Raw genomic sequence first — 23,621 nt, forward strand, 5'->3', positions numbered from 1 at the left:
TATTCCACACCTCCCACATCCCCCACCCCTCCGTTCTTTACTCCCAGAAAGGATAAGGGTCAGCAGCAATGGGCTCAGTTGTCAAAACGCTCCAGGTTTCTTTATGAGGTCATTAACATTCAAGCATACTCATTATGAGTAAGTGTGGTTAGATGGATTAAGCACAGACTTTGTGCCACCATGAAAATTTTCATTCTAAAAATTACATATATGAGAAGACTATTTTTTTTTTAAGTCTTCAGAGAGAAAATTAGTTTTCTCTTCATGGAGTCAGAAACAGCTTTGGACACTGATTATCTGCGAACATAATTTTTTTGAGCTGTTTTATTTGTTATGAAAGTTTGTTTTAGAGTGTTGTTTCACTACATAAATATGTTAATTGTATTTTTTTTGTTTTACAAGAACCACCATATAAATGATATAACTTAAATTTTGACACTATAATGAATAGTTTCAAAACATTTTCATCATGACATAATTTTGCATAGCTGTTAGTATCAATTTATTAGTCAAGAGAAGGGAACAAAGTCTTCCACATCACAATGAAGACAGTTGTCAATCTATGCAGATAAACTGATATCGGACATTTATCGAAAACGTTTTTAAAAGTCAAGACAGAATCTATTCAGTAAGGCTGCCAATAGGCTAACAGCAATTTCCCTCTAAAACGGTCTTTATACAATTCTTAAAAAGAAAAAAAAAACACACACAAAAGTGCCTGACCATCTTCTGTGCTGGTGTAAAAAATATATCTTATCTCTTTCCATGAAAATGAACAGGAGGTTTTCTACTGTAAATTAGCATTTTTAATGATGAAATTATGAACAGTTTCAGAACTAAATCTGACAGAAAATCTGTGTAGAATATACATCCGCAAAATCTGACTTTCTGTTCACACCACGTGTAGCAAAGGTCAGAGCTCAGCTCCAGTTACAGGGTCGAAATCGGAGTGGGATCTGTCCTGTTCACAGGAGAGGGAACAGGACAGATCCTGCAGAAACGTTTCCAAGGCAGAGCAGGCAAATAACTCCAAGGTTGAATGATCATTTCCTTGCTCTCAGGCAGCAAATGTGCCTTCAATAATGTTATTGTTTTATAATGCTGTCAAGATTCACTATCTTTGGCCAATGTTTTCTTTTCTTGTATGGGGTTTTAATTGTTGTTTGAAGAGAAATTAAAAAATTTTTTTTTTACTGTTTTGTTTTTTCCTGCTTTTATTTGAACGCGGTGACCGATTGTGTATGTGATGCAGTATTTATTTTTGTCTTTATAAGATAAATCACTGTATATTATACCTAAACATTGTTCAGGCAGGGCTTAAGTTCTCATAAAACAGCCATTTTTGTTTCTGTCTCCTGATAAGTCAAAAAGTCACATCAGATCATCTGTACGACAGAAATGATTTAATAACAGAAAAATGTAAATTATTTATTTTTTCCACCCGACTGAAACAAAACCCAAGAAAAACATCTGGAATGCGACAAAGATAAAGAACAATCAGACCAAGGAGAAGCCAGGAGTCTGCACTTCATGGTCTTTATATTTCACAAGAAGAACATAAAGTTAATGAGATGCTAATTACAGTGAGTTAATTGGTCTGTATGTTCCCTAATTGATTTTAGTTGATTAGGGTTCGTGTATTCGGTGCTAATTGTTACCTCTATGGTTGTGTCTCTTAATTAGCATTAATAGGTGTTACCAGTTGTGTTCCAACATCTAATTTCACTTTTAACAACAACAACTGCATGGATTTAGACTAAAGGTTCCTTCACATTTAAAGCTCCTCTGAGGATATGAGGTTAATGTTAATTGCCATATTAATTAATGTGTTAATTGCTCGTAGAATCTTTTTTTTTTTCCTAACAACACTTTTGTTCTGTGGTGATATGACTGGACTGTTTGCTTTGAAATATTTCAGGTTTATTCAGAGAAATGTCTTAAGATAAAAGTCTTTTCAGTCTTTTTATACACTTTTATATCAGGGTACTTCCTTTAAAAAGGGATTGGTGGCTAACAAAAACACAGCTTTGTGAACGTTCTTAAATTGTGCAGAGTAAAATGATTCACAAGGATCTGCTTCAAATTCAACTTAAATGAACACACAAAACCTTATCCAAACATTAGCTTACACTTCTAGTTGTATCAATATTGCCTTCCTCCTGAAGCAGTTGCTCAAATCTGACAACAATGAGTGAACAGCACAGAGATCTGCGGATAAAGCAACATTTTTTATATTAAAGTTAATCTGTAAAGTTACAAGGCAAAAATTTGTTTATTCACGTGTGCTTTAAACTAAAGTTTGATTTCATAACAAAAAAATTGTTTACTTATTAATATTTAAACCTAAGACACGATAAATGAACCAACTTGTGAAACTTGTTTGGATGTGTAGCACAGAAGGATACAGCAGTTTTGTTCAGTTGTCAGTTCGTCGTCTTTTGGACAGTCGAAGCCTCTCGCTGTTGAGAAAATGTTCGATCTTAGAGATCTGTGTTCTGAAAGCAGACTGCTGGGTTTCCCTCTCCTGGGAACAGGACAGATCCCACTCCGACTCCGACCCTGCAACTGGGGCTGAGCTCTGAGCTTTGCTACACCTGGTATGAAGAGAAATTCACTTACACTAAACACATTATAGAAAATTTGAGAAAATATGTATCTATAGGATACATTGAACTATATTTATTTACAGAGCTTTGAAATAGAATTCCTTCATCTTGAGTTTTTCACATTTGCCCCTTTCCCTTCACATATTTTAATGTGCTGCACAGCAACACGGAGTGGTGAATAATTGTAAAGTGGAATTAAAATGATGCAAGGCTGTTACTGTTATACATCTAAATAGTTAAAATAATTCACATTTGGATAAAAATAACTCAGAATCTTTCACAAACATACTTACTCCAGGTTGGTCTGCAGTGAACCTTTGCTGCTTGTATTAGAGGAGAGAGTGAGTGGAAAAGAACTGATGGGCAAAGAAAGTGTCTTGGCCTGTGAAAAAGAAGACAACAAAACAAACCATAAATCAAACACTTTTACCTTTTGGCATCTTATCCTCAAATCCTGTCTGTAAAAAGATGTGGTAGTTAGAGGCTTGATTCATTCTCAGAGGAAATGGAACACTAAATGAAACATAGATGTGAATCAAGTATCAAGCAGCAGCAAATGACAAGTAAAAGAATCCAACAGAGAGAGCAGCCAGACTCAGACTGAACTCTGGTTGATGCTCCCAGCGTTTCAAGTATGCATGTAAAAAAGAAGAGTTTGCTTGTCACTGTTATTTATTAAACTTTTTTTTTCTCCAGTGCTGTATTGTCTAGCAGCGCCTGGATTTGATCAAATCCAGAATGACAGAGCAGAGTTGGTGACAAAAGAGAACGACGGCGAAACAGAGGAGAACAACGAGAGGGTGGAAAGTGAGTGAGAGACAAATGATGAAGTGAGAGAAGAAGAGGGAAAGTGCAACAGATAAAGATGGAGTGAGTGAGAAAGAAGGGGTACCCGAGGATCATTAGCTAGGTTTTCTTCCACACGTCATTCGTTCTGTCTGTCTGGCTGTTTGAGAATGTCTGTGAGGTCATTTAAGTTCTTTCACTCAACACCTGACTCAGCAGGGTCCCCCAAAAAGAAACTTTGTCTGAGCATTTCATCTGGCCTGGGCATATACACAAATTTGCTCCTATATTTAAAGATTGTGAAAAGAAATGTCAAAAAGCCATTTTTTGTGTCAGTGGAAAGCTCAGAGTGGAAGAACGAGAAGTACCCTTAAGGCACTTTGCATATTTCTAGTTCATATATTCTCCTCTGAGGCTTTTATGTAAAAACGTTGCACATTCCTTTCCTGTTCAACATCAAATTGATGTCCTTCCCTCGGACAAGTACTTCTATAGCTTAAAATGAAACATTGCAATGATGATTTATAATACACAGAATATACTATAATTTGTTTTGTTGTTTTAATATCAAAAGGCTTCAATAAAGAAGCACTGGGTGGAAAACTAAGTCCATCCAACTCGTCAGCAGCTTCTTGGATCATTTATTGCCGTTATATCTCCCAATCATTCAGTCTTTTTCTGAATGACTTTGTCAGTCCTCCACTCTTCACAGTGTTGTTTTGGTTTACTAGTGTTAGCAAGCACTAATATCTACACCAGAAACTTTATCACTTAACAAGAAAATACTCAAAGAATCTTAAGCTTCTTCCTTGGCATTGTCATAACATACTCATATGGTTTGTTTTGGAGTATCAGGGTGTCATTTACTTTAGTGTGTTCTGATTTTGCATTTTGGCCTTTTTTAATTAAATGTTGAGTTGTTTGATCTCATTTGCTCCGTTACATCTCAGTTGAATCTTCTTTCATAACAATTTACCGTTTCTGCTGGTTCCTCGCTGCAGTCTTCTTCCCTCTGTTGACCCGTCAAACAGGATGTAGCTCCAGAGCCATTGACTAGATCTGATGCTCTCATTATGAGCAAGGGGACTTTAAAAAAAAAGAGAATAATGACAATAAAGTTAGAAAAATCATTATAGCAGAGGGTAAACTACGTGCAGTTGATGTACATCAACATATCACGAATCATACACGGATGGCAGGATTTCAAACATCACCTTTGTTGTGCTTGTTTTCGTTGAACATGGGTATAGAGCTGTGGGAATGTCCTGTGCTGCCTGTTTGAGACACACCGGGAGCCTGAAAAACCACAGCTTCATGAATGCCACAGGAACGTTATATATGACGTTATTTATGTTTTATTTTTCTGCAGCATTTATTTTTAATACATTTAAGAAAATCTGCGGTTTCTCTGCTTCACTGAGTGCAAATTTCTGTTTTGTTTCATGGCACCTTGGTGGAAAGTGATGCCTTTGTCTAATTTCTAATAAATCTTCTAAAATGTGCTGCTTCAGGTTTCTGTCTGCATGACTGTGTGACTTACTCTCATTTTTAAAGATAGAATTCTTAAACTAAGCTTTCTGAAATGTTTTGGTTAATTGTCACTTTTTACATTTTTTTGACTAATTGTTATAGAACATAATATCTAGAAAGGTTTTGAACTTGAGTTCTAAAAACTTGCCTTTGAAGTCCAGATAATTTATTTTTTAATTGTATTATACCTGGTTTAATTGTCGCAGGCCAGAACCATCTGACTTTGTTCCGGGGCAGAACCGTTTCCTCTGAGCTGCCCCCCACTCAAGCAGAGACCTGCAGGGCTTTCTGGTCATCAGGGACAAATCAAATGAAGCATCAGGTCTCTTCTGGAGAAACTGCGAACGGTCAAGCTCTGGCCATCCATTATTGTCATGACTTGGCAGATTAGAGAGATTCGGATCGCCTTTGTCTTGGGTTACTTCTTTTTGTCCAGGATCCTTCAGTGTGTTGGTTTTTGTTTCCTCCTGAATGTTTTCAGTTGAAACATCTGGTAGAAGCATAGCCTCCATGGGTACATCCTTTAAACAGGATGTTGACGAAGGTATATGTACAGTTTCACATGTGTTTACATTTGGCTGAATCCGCTTCCTCTTTTGTGCATCATCTTCATCATTAGCCACAGCAGACGTCAGCCGCACACTCTCTTTCGCTGAAATTTCCGGTGGTAACTCAGACTCAGTATTTTCATCTGTTTGGATCATATCGCCGTTGACTTGTGGAGGATTACATCTTCCAGTTTCATTTTGGTTTGTTTGGCACACCTGAACATTGATTTCTTGCTTTAACTCTCCAGCAGAATTAATCTGGGAGGCGCATTGAGCAGGAAAAGCATCCGATGTTTCCCTGGATGGGTTCTCATCTCCTGGAATCTGACAAAGTGTTGTCGACTGAGCTTCAGGACATGAAGTCTCATTCATTGTGGTTAAGATACGTTGCTCATCTTCAGCACTGATGCTGTGTTGATCTGAATTCACTTTGTGCTCATTTGTGCTGACAGTAAATTCACCGTTCACATTTCCGTCCTTCTCAGTGGTTTTTAGAGAAACACGGTCTGTGGCGTTAACGGGTTCACAGACAGTTGACGGCCGTTCAGTATCCATGAAGTCATTGACCTGCCCGCTGAGGCTCGCTTCAGTCATATCAGCAGTCGTGAGAGCTGGTATCTGTGTTTCTGGACTTTTTGATGCATGCTTTGCTGACTCTCCTCTCTCTTTCACGCTATCTGTTACTTCTCCCTCACCTCTGGCTCCTGTTTTTGTTTCTGGGTTACTGGTCCTCTCTGTCGCCTTTGCTGACCCCTCAGAATCCCTGTGCATGTCTGCTGTACTATCTGCCATTTGAACTGGGGTTGTTCTTTTTTCTGCAGCATTTCTTTCACTTTTCAGATTTTCTTGAAATACTTTTTCCTCCTTCTCTAAATTGTTGGTTTCCTTTTTGCTATCCTCCCCTCTCTCATGCTTTTTATTATTTCCTGTTTTGTTCTCTTCATATGTTTCATATTCAAATAATTCTGGAGATCCATTCAGTGAAGTGCACCCAGGGTTTGGTGTACTGACACAGGTAGATTTACTCAGGAAACTCTGATCAGATCCAATTAAGTCACTTGTACTAGCAGTTCCTGTGTTCTTTTCAGAGTTATGAGGGATGCTGCTTGTGAAATATGATAACCGTTTAATCATTTCTTTCTGATGATTCACCTCGTCTTGACCTAGGGAGGAAAGGTATAGATGTTGACAAAATATGCTGTTTTAACTGCATTGTACTCAAAAACTCCACATCGTTTCATCATGAGCCGATGGCATTTTTGGCCTAAAGATAAATAAATTTAAGGTTCTCAAAATGGAACCAAAAACTATCCTTATCTCCTGTTTATATTCAGAAGGCTGACCTCCATTTGCTCCAGTAGCAGCAAGCTTTGAAGCTGATCCTGTGTCCTTCAGACAATCCTGGATTTTGGCCTGAGAGGAAGCAGCACACTGCAGACTGTCGAGGTCAGGCAGCTGAGAGCTGGAATCTAGATCCTTAGCAGTTTCCTCAGCTCTGAATCTTTCCAAGACTGAGCTGAAAGGACTGAGCTGGGCCACAACAAGAGGACTCTGACTATTGTCTTTTATCTATGAAAGAAAATAGTCACTTAAATACAATGAAATGATGGAATTAACTGTTCAAACCTTCAAAACTAACAGGATTTCATGCATTTTTGTTCAGTTCTAACCCAAAACTGATCTAAAGTTATTAGAGTTTATTTTTGACAGTTTAATCCTAGAACGGTCAACTTTTAATAGGAATATTGAGAACCTTAAGTTGACCATGCAAGTCAAATGTATTGTAGTGCATTAGATTAACCTCAAATACAGAGTCTATTTTATATAGTTAGAAAAACATAAAAATTGATAAGCATTCAATTTGTTTTTTAAATAAAAATATTTCTTATTTTTGCCTAAATTGGAGTACCATATTACTTAGAATTTGAAATGCAGGTGAAGCTAAAACTACCTGAGGAGTTCTGGTTGAGACACATTTACAAAGAAGTGTTTTTTTTGTTTTTTTTTAACTGCATTATACGCTTGTCCAATTTTGGCTTAATTACTACTGAAAATGTTTTTCAGCAATTACTCTTTTTTTGAGTGCGTAAACTCCAGCTAACAAATGATCACTTACAAAACTATTTGATGATTTCAATAATTAATTCATCATGCTTACTTATTTCAGCCTCATACGTAAGTAAAGCGCATTTATTACCTGTGGTTTCCCGCCTTGCTGTGCTTGTGAACTGGCCTGCAAGATCAGGTCAGCGCATTTCAGCTGAAGGCCTTCATAAGCGTCTTTCAAGGCTTGAAAGTCTGACTGTTCATTCTTAATTTGAGTCAGCAATGTTTTTCTCTGTGTGATCACAAGATTGAAAAGTTCTTCCTCTGATAAAAGTCTTTACATCACCTTCACTAAAGTATAGTCTCTGTTTTTTACCTCTTTGTCCCAGTTCATCTTGGAATCAGCGTAGCTCTTTGTCAGTTCAGCCACTTTGTCTTCGATTGTCTTTCTATTCTCTCGCATCACTTCGCGTTCTTGCTTAAGGGCCTGCCGTAAAATTAATTGCCCATAAGATTTCAATGCAATACTAAATTTTTATGAGTTTATTTAATGCGAACAGAAGGTTTTAAACAGGGCCAAGAGAGAGAGAAAGAAAAAGATAGCACAGCTTGCTAATACAAATCAGGTTTCTTGTGTCATTTTAATAATGATTTTAATAAATTAATGAGTGAGAGAATTAAAATGGAGGGAGGTTGGGTGGCACAGACCAAAGGAAAGAGAACAATAAACTGCAGAGCCATAAATGGAGAAAAACATACTATCATTCAGCTGTGGGGGGATTTTATTCACAAATGTACACGTTGTGAAATACTGCACCATATTCAGCAAATTTATGAGATGGAACAGAGACTGGCATTTACTCATGTCTTTGTACAAGTGTTTTCATAGTAATTTAAACAGATCTTGAAGAATGTTTTCCTTGTGCAGCACTTAAGATGCAAGGTTTCCAAGAAGGAATGAATTTGTTTCAGTCAAAAATAAAAACATACACCTCCATGGTTCTTATGCATTGCAAAGAAATAACGAACAAATAGAAGTACATTTTATATCTGTGCTGATAATTCGTAAATGTATTTTCTATGGTCAAGAAATGCTTGTAACAAGATGATAAATCCTGAATTGTACTAATAATTTAACTAGTTGTCACTCATTCTGGAAAGTTAGATTTTTGTTTTTGATCAATACAAATGTACATCCTCTTTTGTAATATCAGCAAATTGCAACAAAGTTCATTCTCTTCTATTTTTACATTATTCAGAAACTACACTGTTTATTGATTAGTTAGGCTCTGTTATATACATTTTAGACAATCTTGAAAATAATTAGACACAGAGCACAAAACAATTTTAACTATCAGAAAGTAGATTGTAATTTGGCACTAATGCAGCAGATCAATGATGGAAATAGAAACTTTTCCATTTGCAAGGAACTGGCACATCTGAAAGGACACTAAAGGGCAAAGTGGTAGGACAATGAGTAATGTGTGTGACAAGTATTTGCTGATGCATCCAACTGTTCAAAAAATTAGTGAATAAAAGTCACAAGGTGAATCTGTAATTGCCAAGAATTTTTTAGAGCTCTCATGTTTTCAGCGTGGGGGAAACTTGTGTGACTAAATGTTAAAGTTCTCAAACAAAAATCAGAAAAACTGAAAAAGTCCGACCTTGAACATCTCTGTTTGACTTTCCATCTCCTGTTCGATTCTCCTTATGGTCTGTGTCTGACTCAACAACAGCTGCTGGTTGTGCTGCAAGGACCCCATCAACTTCTAAACACAGATCCACAGAACGAAATAAGAACATCTTTGGAACAGTCATTCTTTTCTTTGAAAGCTTTTACCACCAAACCAAAGAACTTGTGACTGAAGATGAACTATAAAATGTTCCGTTTTGTGTTTCATCCTAAGTACAAACATCCTTTAAGCTATTCAGGCTCACCTGGTCATATATGTCTATTTTTTTCCTTTTTAGCATTCTTTATATGTTAAGAGAAGTCTAAGAGGTCTGCATAAGTAGCAATCTAGTTCTTCAACATTGAAAACCATTTCTTTTTCTTCTCCTACATGGCCAATTTTTAAGCTGTTTTCAGCATTGCTCGACTGTGCAGCTTAATGAAATTCCACTCAAGCTTTGCCCTGAATGGTACAAAGAATTTATATTAATAAAATCAAGTCCACGTGATAAAGCAGGAAATTTCAGATTTATACTATTTTATAGAAAATGTGATTCTGTGTATTTTTTCATAAAATTTTCAGAACATTTTGCAATTATTCTACACAAAAAAGAAAATGTTTGTCATGTTTCTTCCTTACCTGCTTTTCTGCTCGTTCAGCAAAATTCTCCTCCCTGAGTTTTCTGTTCATTTCAGACTCCTAAAAAAACATAACATAAATTTTCCAAGGGACCAAATACACTGTTTTGGGATTTATTTAAGACTCCTGTTTTACTGATGCCCATGTTACCATGTGGAGTTTTTGTTGCAGCTCCTGTATGTGCTGTTCCCTCCCTAAAGGACTCTGGATCTTCTCATGTCTGACTGTGTTCATCTTTTCTTTTATGAGCTTGTTGGTGACTTCCTCCAACTCCTGCGAAAGAATCAGACAAAATGCAAAAACATCCTGACTTGTTAAAAAGTCAACATTTCAAAGTAATCAGGTTGGCATCTTTAGGAAAACAACTTTTTTACCATTATTCTTGTTTTAAGAATATTATCCACTGTGGTTAAAGTTATTATAAAACTAATATGTAGTGAGACTATGACAAAAACTGAACTGGATTATGTGTAATTGGCTCTAAATCTGATTGTATATCAGATTGGATTTTCCTGGGTTGATTTGATTGAATCTGAATGACAATTGTGAACTGATATTACATAAATAAATTGAACTGATTTAAAGAATAAAATACAGTTGGGTTATAAAAATAAAATGACCTTCAAGTGTAAAATGGATTGAATTTATGTAGCACTTTCCCAGTCATTTTGACCACCCAAACCATTTTACACTACAGCCACATGCACCCATTCACTCACACATTTATGTGCGCCTATTAATATGCAGATTGATAGGCAACTTGAAAAGTTTTCAGGGGAAAATCGGCAGGTGACAGGAGGAATCTGGAATGAAATCTACAACCCTCCGATTGATGACAATTCTCCCCATTGAGTCAGTCAAATGAAATTTGTCTTGTCTTCATACCTTCTTAAGTGAATCAATGATTCCTTCTTGTCTTTCTCTGGCTGAAGTCAACTTGTTATTTAGCTTCATGGCCTCATCAACTTTAGGAAAAATACAAATTAGATTGCCATCAAACATGACTGCATGACATAAGTATGAAGTCTGACAACACTGAAGTAGGACAAGTTGAAGAGACAATAAAGGTTATCATTCAGTCAAGGAGATTGTAAAAGCACTTAATCTTTTTCCAGATCCTAAACTGCCTTGTGGGCTTATGTGTATTACAGCCAGAAAAAGAAGAAAAAGATCTAATATCATAGGACATAGCTTGTCCAAACCGACTAACACAAAGATATACCATGAAAGTATGAGCAGAGTAGGATTTTTAAAAGGGTAGGGAAATTATGCGACAGATCGGTCTTATCTGGTGTCAGCAGAGTGGGAATTCTTTCTTGGCTTACATGTGTTAAACATTGCTGCCAAAAAGAGAACATTTTTCATTTTTCACAGGTTATCAAAATAACCCCAAAGGGGCATTTAGACAAACTTGACAATGACCTCTGCTTGTAACTTAAATTGTAAAATAATGACGTAGATTTAGTACAAAAGATTGAGAGTCAGAAAACTTGTACGTGAATCAATGTGCTGTTGCAATACCACATGAGCCAAACAAAACTCCATCTTCAGTTTGAACATCATTTTCAGCAATTTGTCAAACAGTAGAAAGAAGTAACGGCAACACAGAGACAAGTTCAAGCGTTGAACTTGATCTGATTGTTCAGAGCTAACTTAGCCTGCATTTTACAACCTAATTTTTTTAGCATGTTTAATACACATCCCCTGTGTGTTAATCACAAAAATGTTTTCATTTTTAAAAAAATGTTTATTTCCATATTTATTGTCCTCGAGGGCCTGTGTGCTGCGATTCTTAGACGTCTCCCTGGTCCAACACATTTCAATTAAAGTACCTAAATGACCTCAGATGTGCAGTCAAGTTCTCCAGAGGGCTACTACAAAAGTATTTGACTCAGGTATGTTGAAGCAAAGACACGTCCAACAGTTGCACGACATTGGCCCGAGAAAACTGTGATTGTCCTTCCCTGGAGCTTTTCTAAATCCAGGAAATTCAAAAATAGAACATTTTACTTTTCTACTTTATAAAGAAACGTAAAATTTGTTCAGCATGAATTACAGTTTCAGAAGTTTGAAGAACAAACATATTTATATATTATAATATATAAAAATTATATTGTTGAGTTATCAACAATGTAATTTACAGATGTCAGTTCAATAAAAATATCAATGCTCTTTTGCATTTATTTTTTTATCTAGTCATATATTACCATTCTGCTCCAGTTTGTCATGAGCCTGCTTGACTATAGCGCACTGTCTGGAAAGAGCACTGAATCTTTTCTCCACCTCTGCCAGCTGCTTCAGGTGGCTATCCTTTGTGCGACTCTGCAGGGCTAGCTTCTGTTCCTGTGGAGGACCCGCAGGTAAAATTAACCAGAGAGGGGAAATTCCAGTTAAATGTCTGTCTTCATTGTTGCTTTAAAAGAGCCGGAGTCGAGGTCAAAAGGTGAAAATCGGTTCACACAATTCAGCAAACAAATCAACTATGCACCCACATCGAAGCATGCTAAAGATCTGAACAATGCTGTGGCATGCTTCACTGCCAAAGACATGATTTCATTAAACCTGTGATCCTGAATCTGATGATGGCAGCAGTTCCACTTTACTAAATGCCATCAAGAAAATTCTTCCCAAATAGCAAAATCCCCAAGATGTACTCAGAGGTCAAAGCTCGTGTGCAGAAGCAAGGGACAAAAGGGAGTGTAGTTTTCCGCAACAGCTGATTTGTGGACTAGCAGTGGTGGAGGTGGAGAACCATCCATTAGTCTCACAGTACGTTTCCTCTCTCTGGAGAGGGAACTGAAGTCCTTCACTTATGTATCTGCTCTGTCTCCTCAAACCCTCAGTCGGTTGTGGCAGATGGCTGCTTGTACTTTATGGCTGTTAAAGGGGAGTTTTTTCTCCTCACTGTGTCTACATGCTTGCTCTGTCTGAGAAGTTGCTGTAAAGTCATGCTGACTTTACAGCAAAAAGAAAGACGTTGTTCAGGAGAGTGAATGCTGCAAGTCAAGGGTGCAGCCAGTCGGGCTTTGTTAAGACAGAAATTTCTAAAACTACTTTAATAAATTAACTGGGATTACTGCTCTGCTTGATAACTAGGATCAACCTGAATTGAAATTATATTTTTGAAAATTTCCTCAAGATGACATTTGTTGTGGAATGGCAATAAATAAATAAACAAATGAATTTAATTAATTTTATGATCATTTCTGTTTTTTGTCAGTTTCTATTATTACCTTCTTCTAAGCTGTGTCAAAAGTCCTCAGCTATAAAGCGCAAATGTCTGAAAAAAGTATTTTCAAAGGCAGGCACAAAGAAATTTGGAAAACTTGTCCTGAATCCTATCAGATACAGATACACAGATTACAACAGAAGAAGAAGCAGTCAAATATTTAAGATGATCCCTGTTTAATGGAGCTAGTGGCAAAGTGTTTCAGAAGCATAAAAGAATCAACTCCGCTCATGCTTCACAGCACTTTATTGCTCTTCAAACTGCTGCTATAGTTTGATTGTCTGTATCAAGCTGATTTTTTTCCCCCACCTTCCTCATTTTACCTCCCTTCACTTTCATCCCGCTCTCTAACTCTCCAATCAACCAGCTCTCCTGAACTCCCTCTGAATCTGCTGCCAAGAAGGTTAAACTAAGCGAAGACCGGTTATAAAATATTTTAATAGAGATATTTTCTCTGCTGTGGTGGCAGTTCAAAGAGTCACACACTCCCTGTCTGTTTCTCGTGATGAGCCCTTCCCTCTCAACCAGTTCCTCCTTAGCACCAGTCCCTCATCTTCCTCGTTTAATTCTCCTCCCTCCCAAGAATCACCTGTCAACAGATTGTATAAATGGAGGATCCCTCCTTACCAGCTCACTCGATTTCTTCTCCAAGTTGTATTTCAGCAACTGTGTAAAAAAAAGAAGGTGAATTAAATGACACTTTCTTTCTTCTTTTAAACCAGAAAGTAAGGATGATAAAATTTTACAGAATCATTTTTCAGAGTTACACAGGGTAAAAAGAAACTACTTAAATTGCTTTTAGTGAAAAATATTCTCCAGTGTCTAATAAAGTTCAATTAAGTCTTAGGCTTATTTATTTCCAAAAGACAAAACAAATACTCAAAAAATACAGTAATTTTAATTTGGAGGTTTTAAGTAAGACAGGAACATATGAGACAAGAAACAAATCCCTGGGCCTCAGAAATTGTTAATATCCAGTTTCATCCTTCCTCACAGTTTAGTTAAGGCATTAAAACTACTTGAAGAATTTCAGAAAACCTCAGAAACGGAGTTTGAACATTGCTTATTTTTTCCAATCCAAGCTCATGTGAAAGTACGAAACGAGTTGAGAGTTACAGGAGGCATGGTGGATTAATGCATCGCAGTCACACACTGATTCACAGGAACTTTAAATGACCACCTGGTGAATTTCTATAGAATTAAGATTTCAGATTGTATCTTTATATTGATGCTGGGCTGCAGGCAAGATTCCTCCTAACTGGAGATTTTATTTTTACTGATGTTTTTACCCCAGTGAAAGTACTGCTGACTCAGTGCTCTTGTCTCCATTTTTTAAATGTTTACATTTTGAAACCCTTTTAATCTGCACCAGTATCGGTTTCAAATTGGTTAAAAAATTTACAACAAATAAAATAAAAACAATGTTAATTCCGATTAAACCGAAACATTCACACAAGGTAAAGTTGCATCATGTTTAAAGTACCTTCGTTCCTGATTATTACTCATGTGAAAATGTTTTAAATTAAAGAAATTTATCACACCAAGGCACACTAATGAACTTCATTTAAACCAAACACCACCTACATTGTCTCCCAGATGGAATATCAAAAACGGACTCTATTGTCTCTGTAACAAAGCTGGGTTGTTAAAGTGCAGCCGGCCATGTGGACAGCCGTATATCACCTCTGTGTTGTCAAGCCTGCAGACAAACTGCCCTCAAGTCAGACCTTTGTCCTTTACTCTGATCAAGCATGCCTTTTGTTATCTACTTGTCCTGTTGAGTGCCTTAATATGAAAATGTTTTATTCATTTATAAATAAAGTGGGAAAAGAAAAAAATAAAGGCTTTTGCTTCTAGAAGGAAAAAAGAGAAAAAGAAGAGTGAATGGTGAACTTCTCAATACCTGCAATGACTTCAGCTCTTCCTTTAAATTGTTAATCTCCTTGTCCTTTAACTCTGCACTGACCTGGTATTTCCCCTGAAATGTGATATTATTATTGTGAGTGTCAAAAACAGCAATAAATACCAAAGTACGGCATGGAAGAATCCCCTCCAAGGGCTAAGACTGTGTGCCTGACACAAGTGAATTTACTACTCCACTTTAGCATCAACTGAATGAAATGCACTTTTCTCCCAAAATGTTTCAGAGAAAAAATAAGCTTGTCGTACCTTCTCCTCCTCAGTGTGTAGTAATTTGACTTGAAACTAGAAGGGGGGAGATAAATTATATTTAGGATTTATGAATTAATACTGTGATTAAAAAGCTTTGTTCGGATTTTAAAGTAAAACACACCCTTTTTTTCACGGAGTCGAGTGAGTCAGTGTGCTGCTTTGACATGTTTTCTATTTTATGTTGAAGGGATTCCTGTTGCATAAAGAAAAAAAAAGACTGAAGTTTTATTATTATTATTCATGGATCACTACATATCATTCAAGACGTACAACTGAGTTGTTCTAAAAGACAACTGCAAAGAGGTTTGTTACTGTAAGCTGTACCTTTTCCCACTCCAGCTCCTGTTTCTCCAGCACAAGCTTACTGATTTCATCCTCAAAGCGCGTCTCTGCATCCTAAAACATGAGAAATGATCATCTCACTAAAACTGACACCAAGAAAATTGTTTTAGTAAAACAAATGTCCTAGGCTCAAAATACTTTCTCCACAGAAAAAGAAAGAAGAAGAGGAAACTTCATTATATCTCTGATGTCACGTTACTTACCAACCTCTGACTAATTGGTTAGTTTCTCCAATCTAACAACTGATTATACTTTGAATGTGACAAGAAATAGTGGCCAAAATTCCTAAGTAAAGTCCAAATGTAATCTCAGACAGACTGAACATTTTGTCACTTAAAAGACTGAAAGGTTAGCTTTAAGTCAGTGGTATCTAAACCTTTTCTTTTCTGGGGCCAAAACTGGCAAATCAAAACTATTCACGGGCCACAAAATTCATTCAATTTAAAGTACCGATGCTTTAATAAAGACAATGAGACTGACATTCATGGTCTTTATTTAGGCTGAATTTCGACAACACATATACGTTAAACAAAGTCCAGCTAAAAATGCTGCTGTAATCATATTATTCAGCAATAGCATCACATCTTTTCCTCATATTGTACAGCGCTAAAGTGGGAAACGGGTGTTTTTATATTTGCTGTTTTGGTGCTGCTGATATTCCAGCACAAGAAACATCCGATACAGAGCCTGTGAACATGACATGCACTCATCACTAGCATCCACACATCAATTGTCTGTGCAGTTTGCAGCAGTCATTCCTACTATGAACACTGAGCATTTCAAAGAACCACATTAGACAAATAACCAAGCAGACCTAAGAACAATTTAGAGAAACCAATTAACCTAACTGTCATGTTTTTGAACGGCTGGAAGAAGCAGGAGTACCTGGAGAGAATAGAAGAACATGCAAACTCCATGCAGAAAGACCCCAGGCCAGGATTTGACACTAACAGCACCATCATGCAGCACTCAAAGGCCAAAGTCTTGACTTAATATTAGGCTTTAAACAAGCAAGGCTTGAATGTGTAAATTTGAATTTTTTGTTTCTTTTTATTCAGCCACGCATAAAAAACCCACTGACTGTTTTCCCTCAACTATTAAAGGTAGGATATTATGATATTCATGCCCCAAGAAATTGTATGCAAACTTACACTGGCTCTGTAGAAAAGAGCATCTCAAATGGAAACACTTTCTAAACTAGATCACTGGTTAGTAAATTTAAATGGGGATTAACAATCTGTGACTGCAGTCCAAGAAAACAAAGTGTAAAATAAATAAACGTGTTCTCTCCCATTCTTTGGGTTAATAACTCTGGAGTTGAGCCACAACTGCAAAGAGCTTTAAGTTTCTCTGGTTCAGTCCACCGTATCTTTTTGTAGAAGCACCCTGTGAGAGAGGAGCATTAAAAGGGAGGTTATATTTGTGGAACGCCATCCCTATCCTCCCTCTTCCTTTGGAGAAGGCAGGTAAAAGTCAACAGCTCTCTCTGGATATGCAGTACTTTTTATGAGCATGTGGGAGCCGGTTGGCTCTGTGAATTTATTTTATAAGTTCCTATTAAAGCATGCTACCAGCGTGGCACTGCATTAAAAAAACAATAAGAAAGTATAGAATATAAAGCTGATATTTTGGGGGGCCTGGGGAATAATTACAGTGAGAGGGTGTTGAAAAAAAATAAAGACTGTAAAAACAAACTGAAAGGTTTTATTAAGCTTTGGAATCCTCATGAATCAAATTCTGATCTTTAAATATTTTTATTTTCCCAAATTATACAATTTATTTAAAGAGGAAATCTCAAGAGCAGTTGACACAAACTGTACAAAAGTTAACACCAATGTCCATCTACATCATGATCTGCATTATAAATCTTTTTTTGTTATTTAATTGCTGTTATGAATGATTGGTTTTTAGTAGGCAATAAAACTGCCAAAGCTATTGCATAAATTTGCATGGGAGTTTAAAAATGTGATACATTTAAAGTTTAGTTGAAAGTAATTTATCCTTAAATTCCCCAGGATCACAGCATGGTTTTCATTTTAATCCAAATTTTGTAAAAAAAAAAAAATAAATAAATAAAAAAAATAGAAACAAATTAATACTGTCACAAATTACCACCATTCAATTCGCTCACTGCTTCAATTTGAAGCAGTGAGCGACCAGCGTGTTGCACTCAGAAACTCCCTGGAATTTGACCTGCTCAGGAATGTCCAGCAGTGTTGTGTCACCCTCTTGATTCCTAACCCCTCCACTCTGAACAGCACCACTGCAAAGTGTTATTTTGCCTGAGGATGATAAGATGCCATAATGTTTTTGTCAGAGTCAACAGGACAATAACAATAAAATCCAAATGGCAACAAATGACCAACATCCCATTTTTGCTCCTTTAAGCTTTAAGCACTCTCATGTTGAAAGTGCTTGCCAAAGGGGCAGCGGGAAGATTTATTTATGCTTCAAACAAGCAAAGTCACTCTATACTTAGTTGTCAAGGGCTAAATGGCTTGTTTGACCCCAATCCTGTTTTTAAATGTATGTAACCCAGCTGGGCTCGTCTTTGATAGCCGGAAGCACTTGGTTGAGCAATAATATGAAACCAGTTTCCTCAATATCTTAATGAAATCTCACAGCAATGATCAGTAAACACCACACCATAGGCGTCACACTATCATTCATCAATAGGAATTTTAACTGTACAATTAAAAGAATCCATGCAAAGAGGAGTGTCCTTGGTTTATTGCAATTACATAAGACGTCTATCTTTATCCATTAGGCTTGTCGCAGATTGTTTTGTAGTGAAAAGTAGTTGACCAAAGGGGTTTAAAGCTTTTCTCCTAGTAGGTCAGTAAAGGGTTCAGTGACTACATTACCCTTCGAATATGCAGCTCTTCGACGATGTCCTGGAGGTCAGTTTTAAACTCCAACAGCTGGAGTAAAATTGGCGCTCCGCCTTCCGTTTGACTGTGAGAGCTGGACAGAAAAAGCTTCTCTTCCAAAGCAGGGTCTTCAACCTGCATCAGAAAAACAAATACACTGTTATGGTCAGAAATACTCGCTAAATGGTGAATAGTTTTCCTGCTTTTTAAAGCTCATCCCTACAGAGGAGCAAAAATATTGCCGATCAAGTGTATTGTAGCACACTGAAAGTTAGATGGAAGGAAAACCTTGACAAGCAACATGGATAATCACATTGTTGGGACTATTGTAAAAATAGAGGGCTATTCATAGAGTGTTGACATGAGATGGAGAGAATTCTTGAAAAGCAAGAACAAAGATATATTTAGGATATATGCAACAATATCCTGAATATACTCCTGGTACTGGGCTAAGGAGCAAAAGAATTGGATTGATGCTCAGTGGTTCATAGTACTACAGTGAAGCTTTTCATTTGGAAAGCAAGTTCTTGGACTATGGATGAAGAGTGAGTAGCCTCAAAACCCAAGTCGCTTCAGGTTCTGGTCATTTCATATGCTCATGACAGATGACATGGGGACAATGTGCTGCAAAGACGTTTTTTTACAGTCAGTCAACTTAAATGAGTGTCAAGTTCAGTGAAGTTGGAGGTTACCCAACCTCCTATTCACTTGACTGGCAGTCAAAGTGACTGACTGACAATACATTGACTGACTGACTTTATCGTCTGTTCCAAAGGTGACAAGGTTTAACCGGTCTCCATATTAAAAATACATACATTCAAGATAAGAAAAAAACCCACAATAAGTGACAATATAATTCACATTCATACAAGGAAAACAACTAAATTAAAAATACAGTTCTATAAAGGTAATGTGGAGGCCTTGTTTGGTAAAGTTATTGCAGAAAGAACAAATGATATAACACCTTATTCTTCCCTTGACCTACAAGCTTTATGGGAGGGGTCCTCTAATCCAGGTCTTGAGGGCCAGTTTCCCTCAGGACTGGCCCTCTTGAGGGAACTCTTAGATGTCCAACACACCTGAATCAAATGGCTGAATTAGCTCCTCAGTATGCAGTCGAGTTCCCCAGACTTCTACTGATGATCTCATTATTTTATTTAGGTGTGTTGAAGCAGAGGCACATATAAAAGCTGCATGGATTTGAATATGATTGCTTAAGGAAAACCATCATAAAGACTTGAAAATTCTGCAAAGAAATGTAAATAGAAACAGATTCCAGAGAATAAACATCATAAAATAATTGTAGCAGTGATTACAATAACTGGCATTTTTTCTTATCTTTTTCTGAATTGGAAAACAATGATGATAATTACGATATTTATCTTGAAAAGAGGTAACTTACAGCAGAAAAGGAGAGGGCTGTCTCAGACTCTGCTTTAGAATCCATTGAGAGTTGCTTCAGGGCAGGGAAATATCCCTCTGGGTCACTTTCTGCCTGTTAGCTGAGATTAAAAAACATTTTGTTGAAAAAGGTTAATAGAATGGGCATATTAATAAGCACTAGCACTCTCCTTTTTTTACTCAGTAGTTTATAATTACTCCCTGATCTGTAATTTTTACTGCTAAATGATTTTTGTGGGAATAATAGCGTGAAACATTATTGCCTCATGATGCTCATTGGTCACAATAATCTAACGTAATGTCTTTGAAATTACCATTAAAGGCTTCTTTCTTTGTTTTACACCACTTCCACTCCAGTGAGGAAATAACAACCTGATTTGCCATCTAGGTTAAAGTGAACCTGCCCATTGACACTAATAGGGGTCAGAGTAATAACACTGGATCGACAAATTGCACTGTCAATGCTTTTTAAATTATCTGGGTTATTTAAAACAACCTGTGCATGGTCCTCTTCCATCACCTGCGAATTCACAAAGCAATGAGTGACACAAACAAACACTCTTTATACACACAGACACACACCAAGTAGAAAATAATAATATTTAAGTGGGAGGTCTCCACTAACCACTGGTTTCTTAATAGAACAGACCCTTTTCCCTCACATTTAACCTTTGCCAGTATCAATCATGCTGCAGAATTAAATGATCCCTGATAGAACTGGATACTATCATAAAAAGACACTGTGACCCTAGGCTAAGGAGTGACTTTGAAAGGGTTGGTGTGAAATGTTTCTGATGTGCACGGCGTGCACATGAATGAGTTTGCTAGCGCGACCCCTCGAGTAAGAAACAATGTCTTTATTTGCTTTTCTGTGATTCACTTGAGCAGGTATTAACCAATTTCTACCAAGACACAAAGACATATCAAAGGAAGTTCCAGACATTAAACTGGAACATTTCTACAAAGAAACATAATGTTTAAAACAAAACCTTGAAGTGACTTTTGCTTCCAACTCCTCTGTGCTCCAGCAAGATAAAGAAAAGACTTTTTGATACAATAATACATAAAATCAGACCACAAAGAACAATAATAACAGTAATCCAATAATGCAACACTGTACAACCGAGTTGTCTTTCCTCAAATAATAATAAAATGGATAACAGTACAATACTATTTTTTTAAACAATATTTGGTGTGAAGGTTTAGATCAGGGGTCCTCAAACCCAGGCCTCCTGGGCTGGTGTCCTCCAACTTTCTGATGTGTCCCTGGTCCAACACATCTGGATGATTATCACTGACACCCACACTCCAGTCTGGAAGGCGGCAGTAAATGCTCTTCAAGCTGGTTTGCAAACCTCCAATAAAACACGTAAAAAAGAAGATCACCTGGACCAAATGACTAAATTGTCACCTCCGAAGTCAAGATCTCCAGAGTTCTGTTCTGGTAATGACCTGATTATTTAACTCAGGTAGGGAGAGGCAGAGGCAAAAATAATCTTCCTCCCGGTCAAAATACTGTTACTTGAGTCATATAGCTCTGACGTATTGAAATTATGGCTAATCTTCTCTTAATAGAAGCAGCGAGTCAGAGTCACCCATCCTGTTGATAACGTCACGAACCAGAGTACATTAAATTTCGATGTTATTTTGGTCGAAAACAATTTCTGATATCACATTCATATACAGAAACATGATATACCGGAGGCTAAAATAGCTAAAACGACAACTAACAAGAACTAGTAACTAAAACGGAATTTTAGCTACTCACGGTGTTCTTCCAATTTGTTACCCATCAGCGGCATACCCTCGATTAATGCGCATGCGTACCGCTGCAATATTGCGCGTGGAGCCGTTTTAACGTTAAACGTAACCAACCATTTTGTAATAAATCTTAGACTTGAAAATTTGACATTTAATTTATTAGATTAGAAAGTTACATATTTAACACCTTGTGCGGCTTTATTTCCAGTCTTAAATATATTTTTATTTTCAAAATTTACTTTTAATCTGCGTCGTATTGCAATCTACGTGTGACATATTTTACCTTTAATATACGTTCTTGAGAAAAATCTTTCGGTTTTTTTTTATTTCCGTTCTATATCTTGCGAAGACACATCGAGAGAAATAGTAGTGTTTGGTGTGACATACACAACATTATTTAAAACATGATGTGACCGGTGGACTTCTGCGTTGTGTGTGTGGTGATCGGACAAACCACAAAGCATCAAGTCTGGGTTTGGAGGCAGTCTCCGTTTATTGATCTGTCAATCGGGAGATATTAGCATTAGCACATAGCATGTGCTCCAGTTCTCCAGCCCAATCTATACAACATAACAATGTTATAAATTCATAATAACTCAAATGAAAATATTCAAATACATATAATCAACACAGATGGAAAAATAAACATTTGAAGAATATGAATGAAAGGGTTCCAATGGACCACAAAACTTGCCTCTCCCCAGTGGAACGAATGACAAAAGGGAAGAGGAAATGAATAATTTAACATTTATAACAGTCCTGGAGGACCTTGAACAAGAGAAGAAGAAAGTAAGGCGGAGCTGGAGGACCAAACCCCCATAACAGAGACAGAAGAACACAAGAACAGCCAGATGCAAACTGACAAATACATTAAAGAAAACATTTTTGTGGAAATATATAACTATTAATATAGACCCAGTTACAATGACAGTAATTGTTTTTACAGCTTTACTTGTTCTGTTTGTGAAACATTGACAGGCAGTTTGCATAAAGTATAACAAAAATACAAATAGAAATATAGAGTAAATGCGACTTTTCCAAATACTTTTGCACAAATATTTTATTTTCCCCGAGCATCAATGTTTGCTTCTTTATTGTTCCCACGAAGTCCATCAGAGTTGACTAAGAACTCGAGACATCAGAAGAAAGTTTTCGAAAATGTATCAAACAAATCTCAAGAACAAGAACGAAGAGGTTCATCGAGGTAGTTCAAAGTTCAGCGTGAGCTTGATAACTGCTGCCACCAAGTGGCTAAATGTAAGATTGCACCTCAGCTACACCCTACATAAAGTTCATCTCCCCCTGTGTGTTTCCAATCATAACGTAAAAAGAACAAATTTAAGTATTTCATTGCATATTTTAACTTACAGTTGGAAAAACACAACATCATTGATGTTATTTCTTATTTCATCTGTTGTATTAAAATGAATAACAACATAAGCAGCCTTAGAACTGTTTTAAGCAAAAGAGTCTATTGCTATTAAGGCCTTAACCAGCCCTTTGGCTACAGAGCAGTCAGTTAAAGTCAAAAAGACAGAAATTGGGAAAAAAAACACTCTGCAAATGTTCAGCTCAAATGTATTTTCTCGGTCTTGCAGGCTGCTAAGCCCCTAGTAATGGCTGCAAATTCAGACTGATATTGTTTCGTCTGCATGCAGTGAAGAAGAAAGACCTTTACAAGTCATATTTGCACGGTTTTAATGACATATGTTTTCAATGGCATTTGAATTTGACTTAAAATAGAAAACTGTATTCACAATCAAGCTTTCCTGTGAAAGTGTTTCTTATTTTAAAGTGTTTCCTCCTCCTGTCACCAACAGAAAATTCATGGCCAAAGCATATGGGTAAAACACAAGGCAAACACCTACTATGATATTTTAGTTATCATCATAAGTGATGCATTTGCTCAATACACAAGGTTTTTGAGAACTGCACTAACTTCAAACAAGACGAGTTCTCAGAAATGCCTGTATGAAAAATGACACGTTGTGACGTTTTAGGGTTAATTCCGCTGATTT

At 36.8% G+C, this 23,621-nt stretch overlaps 1 protein-coding gene across 1 annotated transcript; it reads right to left on the bottom strand.

Moving 5' to 3' along the window:
* Window positions 1-1,938: 1,938 nt before the first annotated feature.
* Window positions 1,939-21,668, bottom strand: LOC129363426 (coiled-coil domain-containing protein 73-like). Its single transcript, XM_055035556.1, has 22 exons — window positions 21,611-21,668; window positions 19,844-19,943; window positions 18,436-18,576; window positions 15,554-15,625; window positions 15,351-15,422; window positions 15,227-15,262; window positions 14,961-15,035; window positions 13,685-13,723; window positions 12,036-12,171; window positions 10,714-10,793; window positions 9,979-10,101; window positions 9,829-9,888; window positions 9,181-9,285; window positions 7,893-8,003; window positions 7,668-7,808; window positions 6,814-7,039; window positions 5,111-6,633; window positions 4,607-4,688; window positions 4,369-4,478; window positions 2,900-2,988; window positions 2,368-2,594; window positions 1,939-2,208 (listed from the first exon to the last, which is right to left on the bottom strand). Exons 2-21 carry the CDS (start codon window positions 19,886-19,888, stop codon window positions 2,417-2,419), a joined length of 3,444 nt encoding a protein of 1,147 aa, XP_054891531.1. The 5' UTR covers window positions 19,889-19,943; window positions 21,611-21,668; the 3' UTR covers window positions 1,939-2,208; window positions 2,368-2,416.
* Window positions 21,669-23,621: the final 1,953 nt, after the last annotated feature.

The sequence above is a fragment of the Poeciliopsis prolifica genome, unplaced genomic scaffold (genome assembly GCF_027474105.1).
Source record: "Poeciliopsis prolifica strain line A6 unplaced genomic scaffold, Auburn_PproV2 SCAFFOLD001, whole genome shotgun sequence".
Lineage (NCBI taxonomy): Eukaryota > Metazoa > Chordata > Actinopteri > Cyprinodontiformes > Poeciliidae > Poeciliopsis > Poeciliopsis prolifica.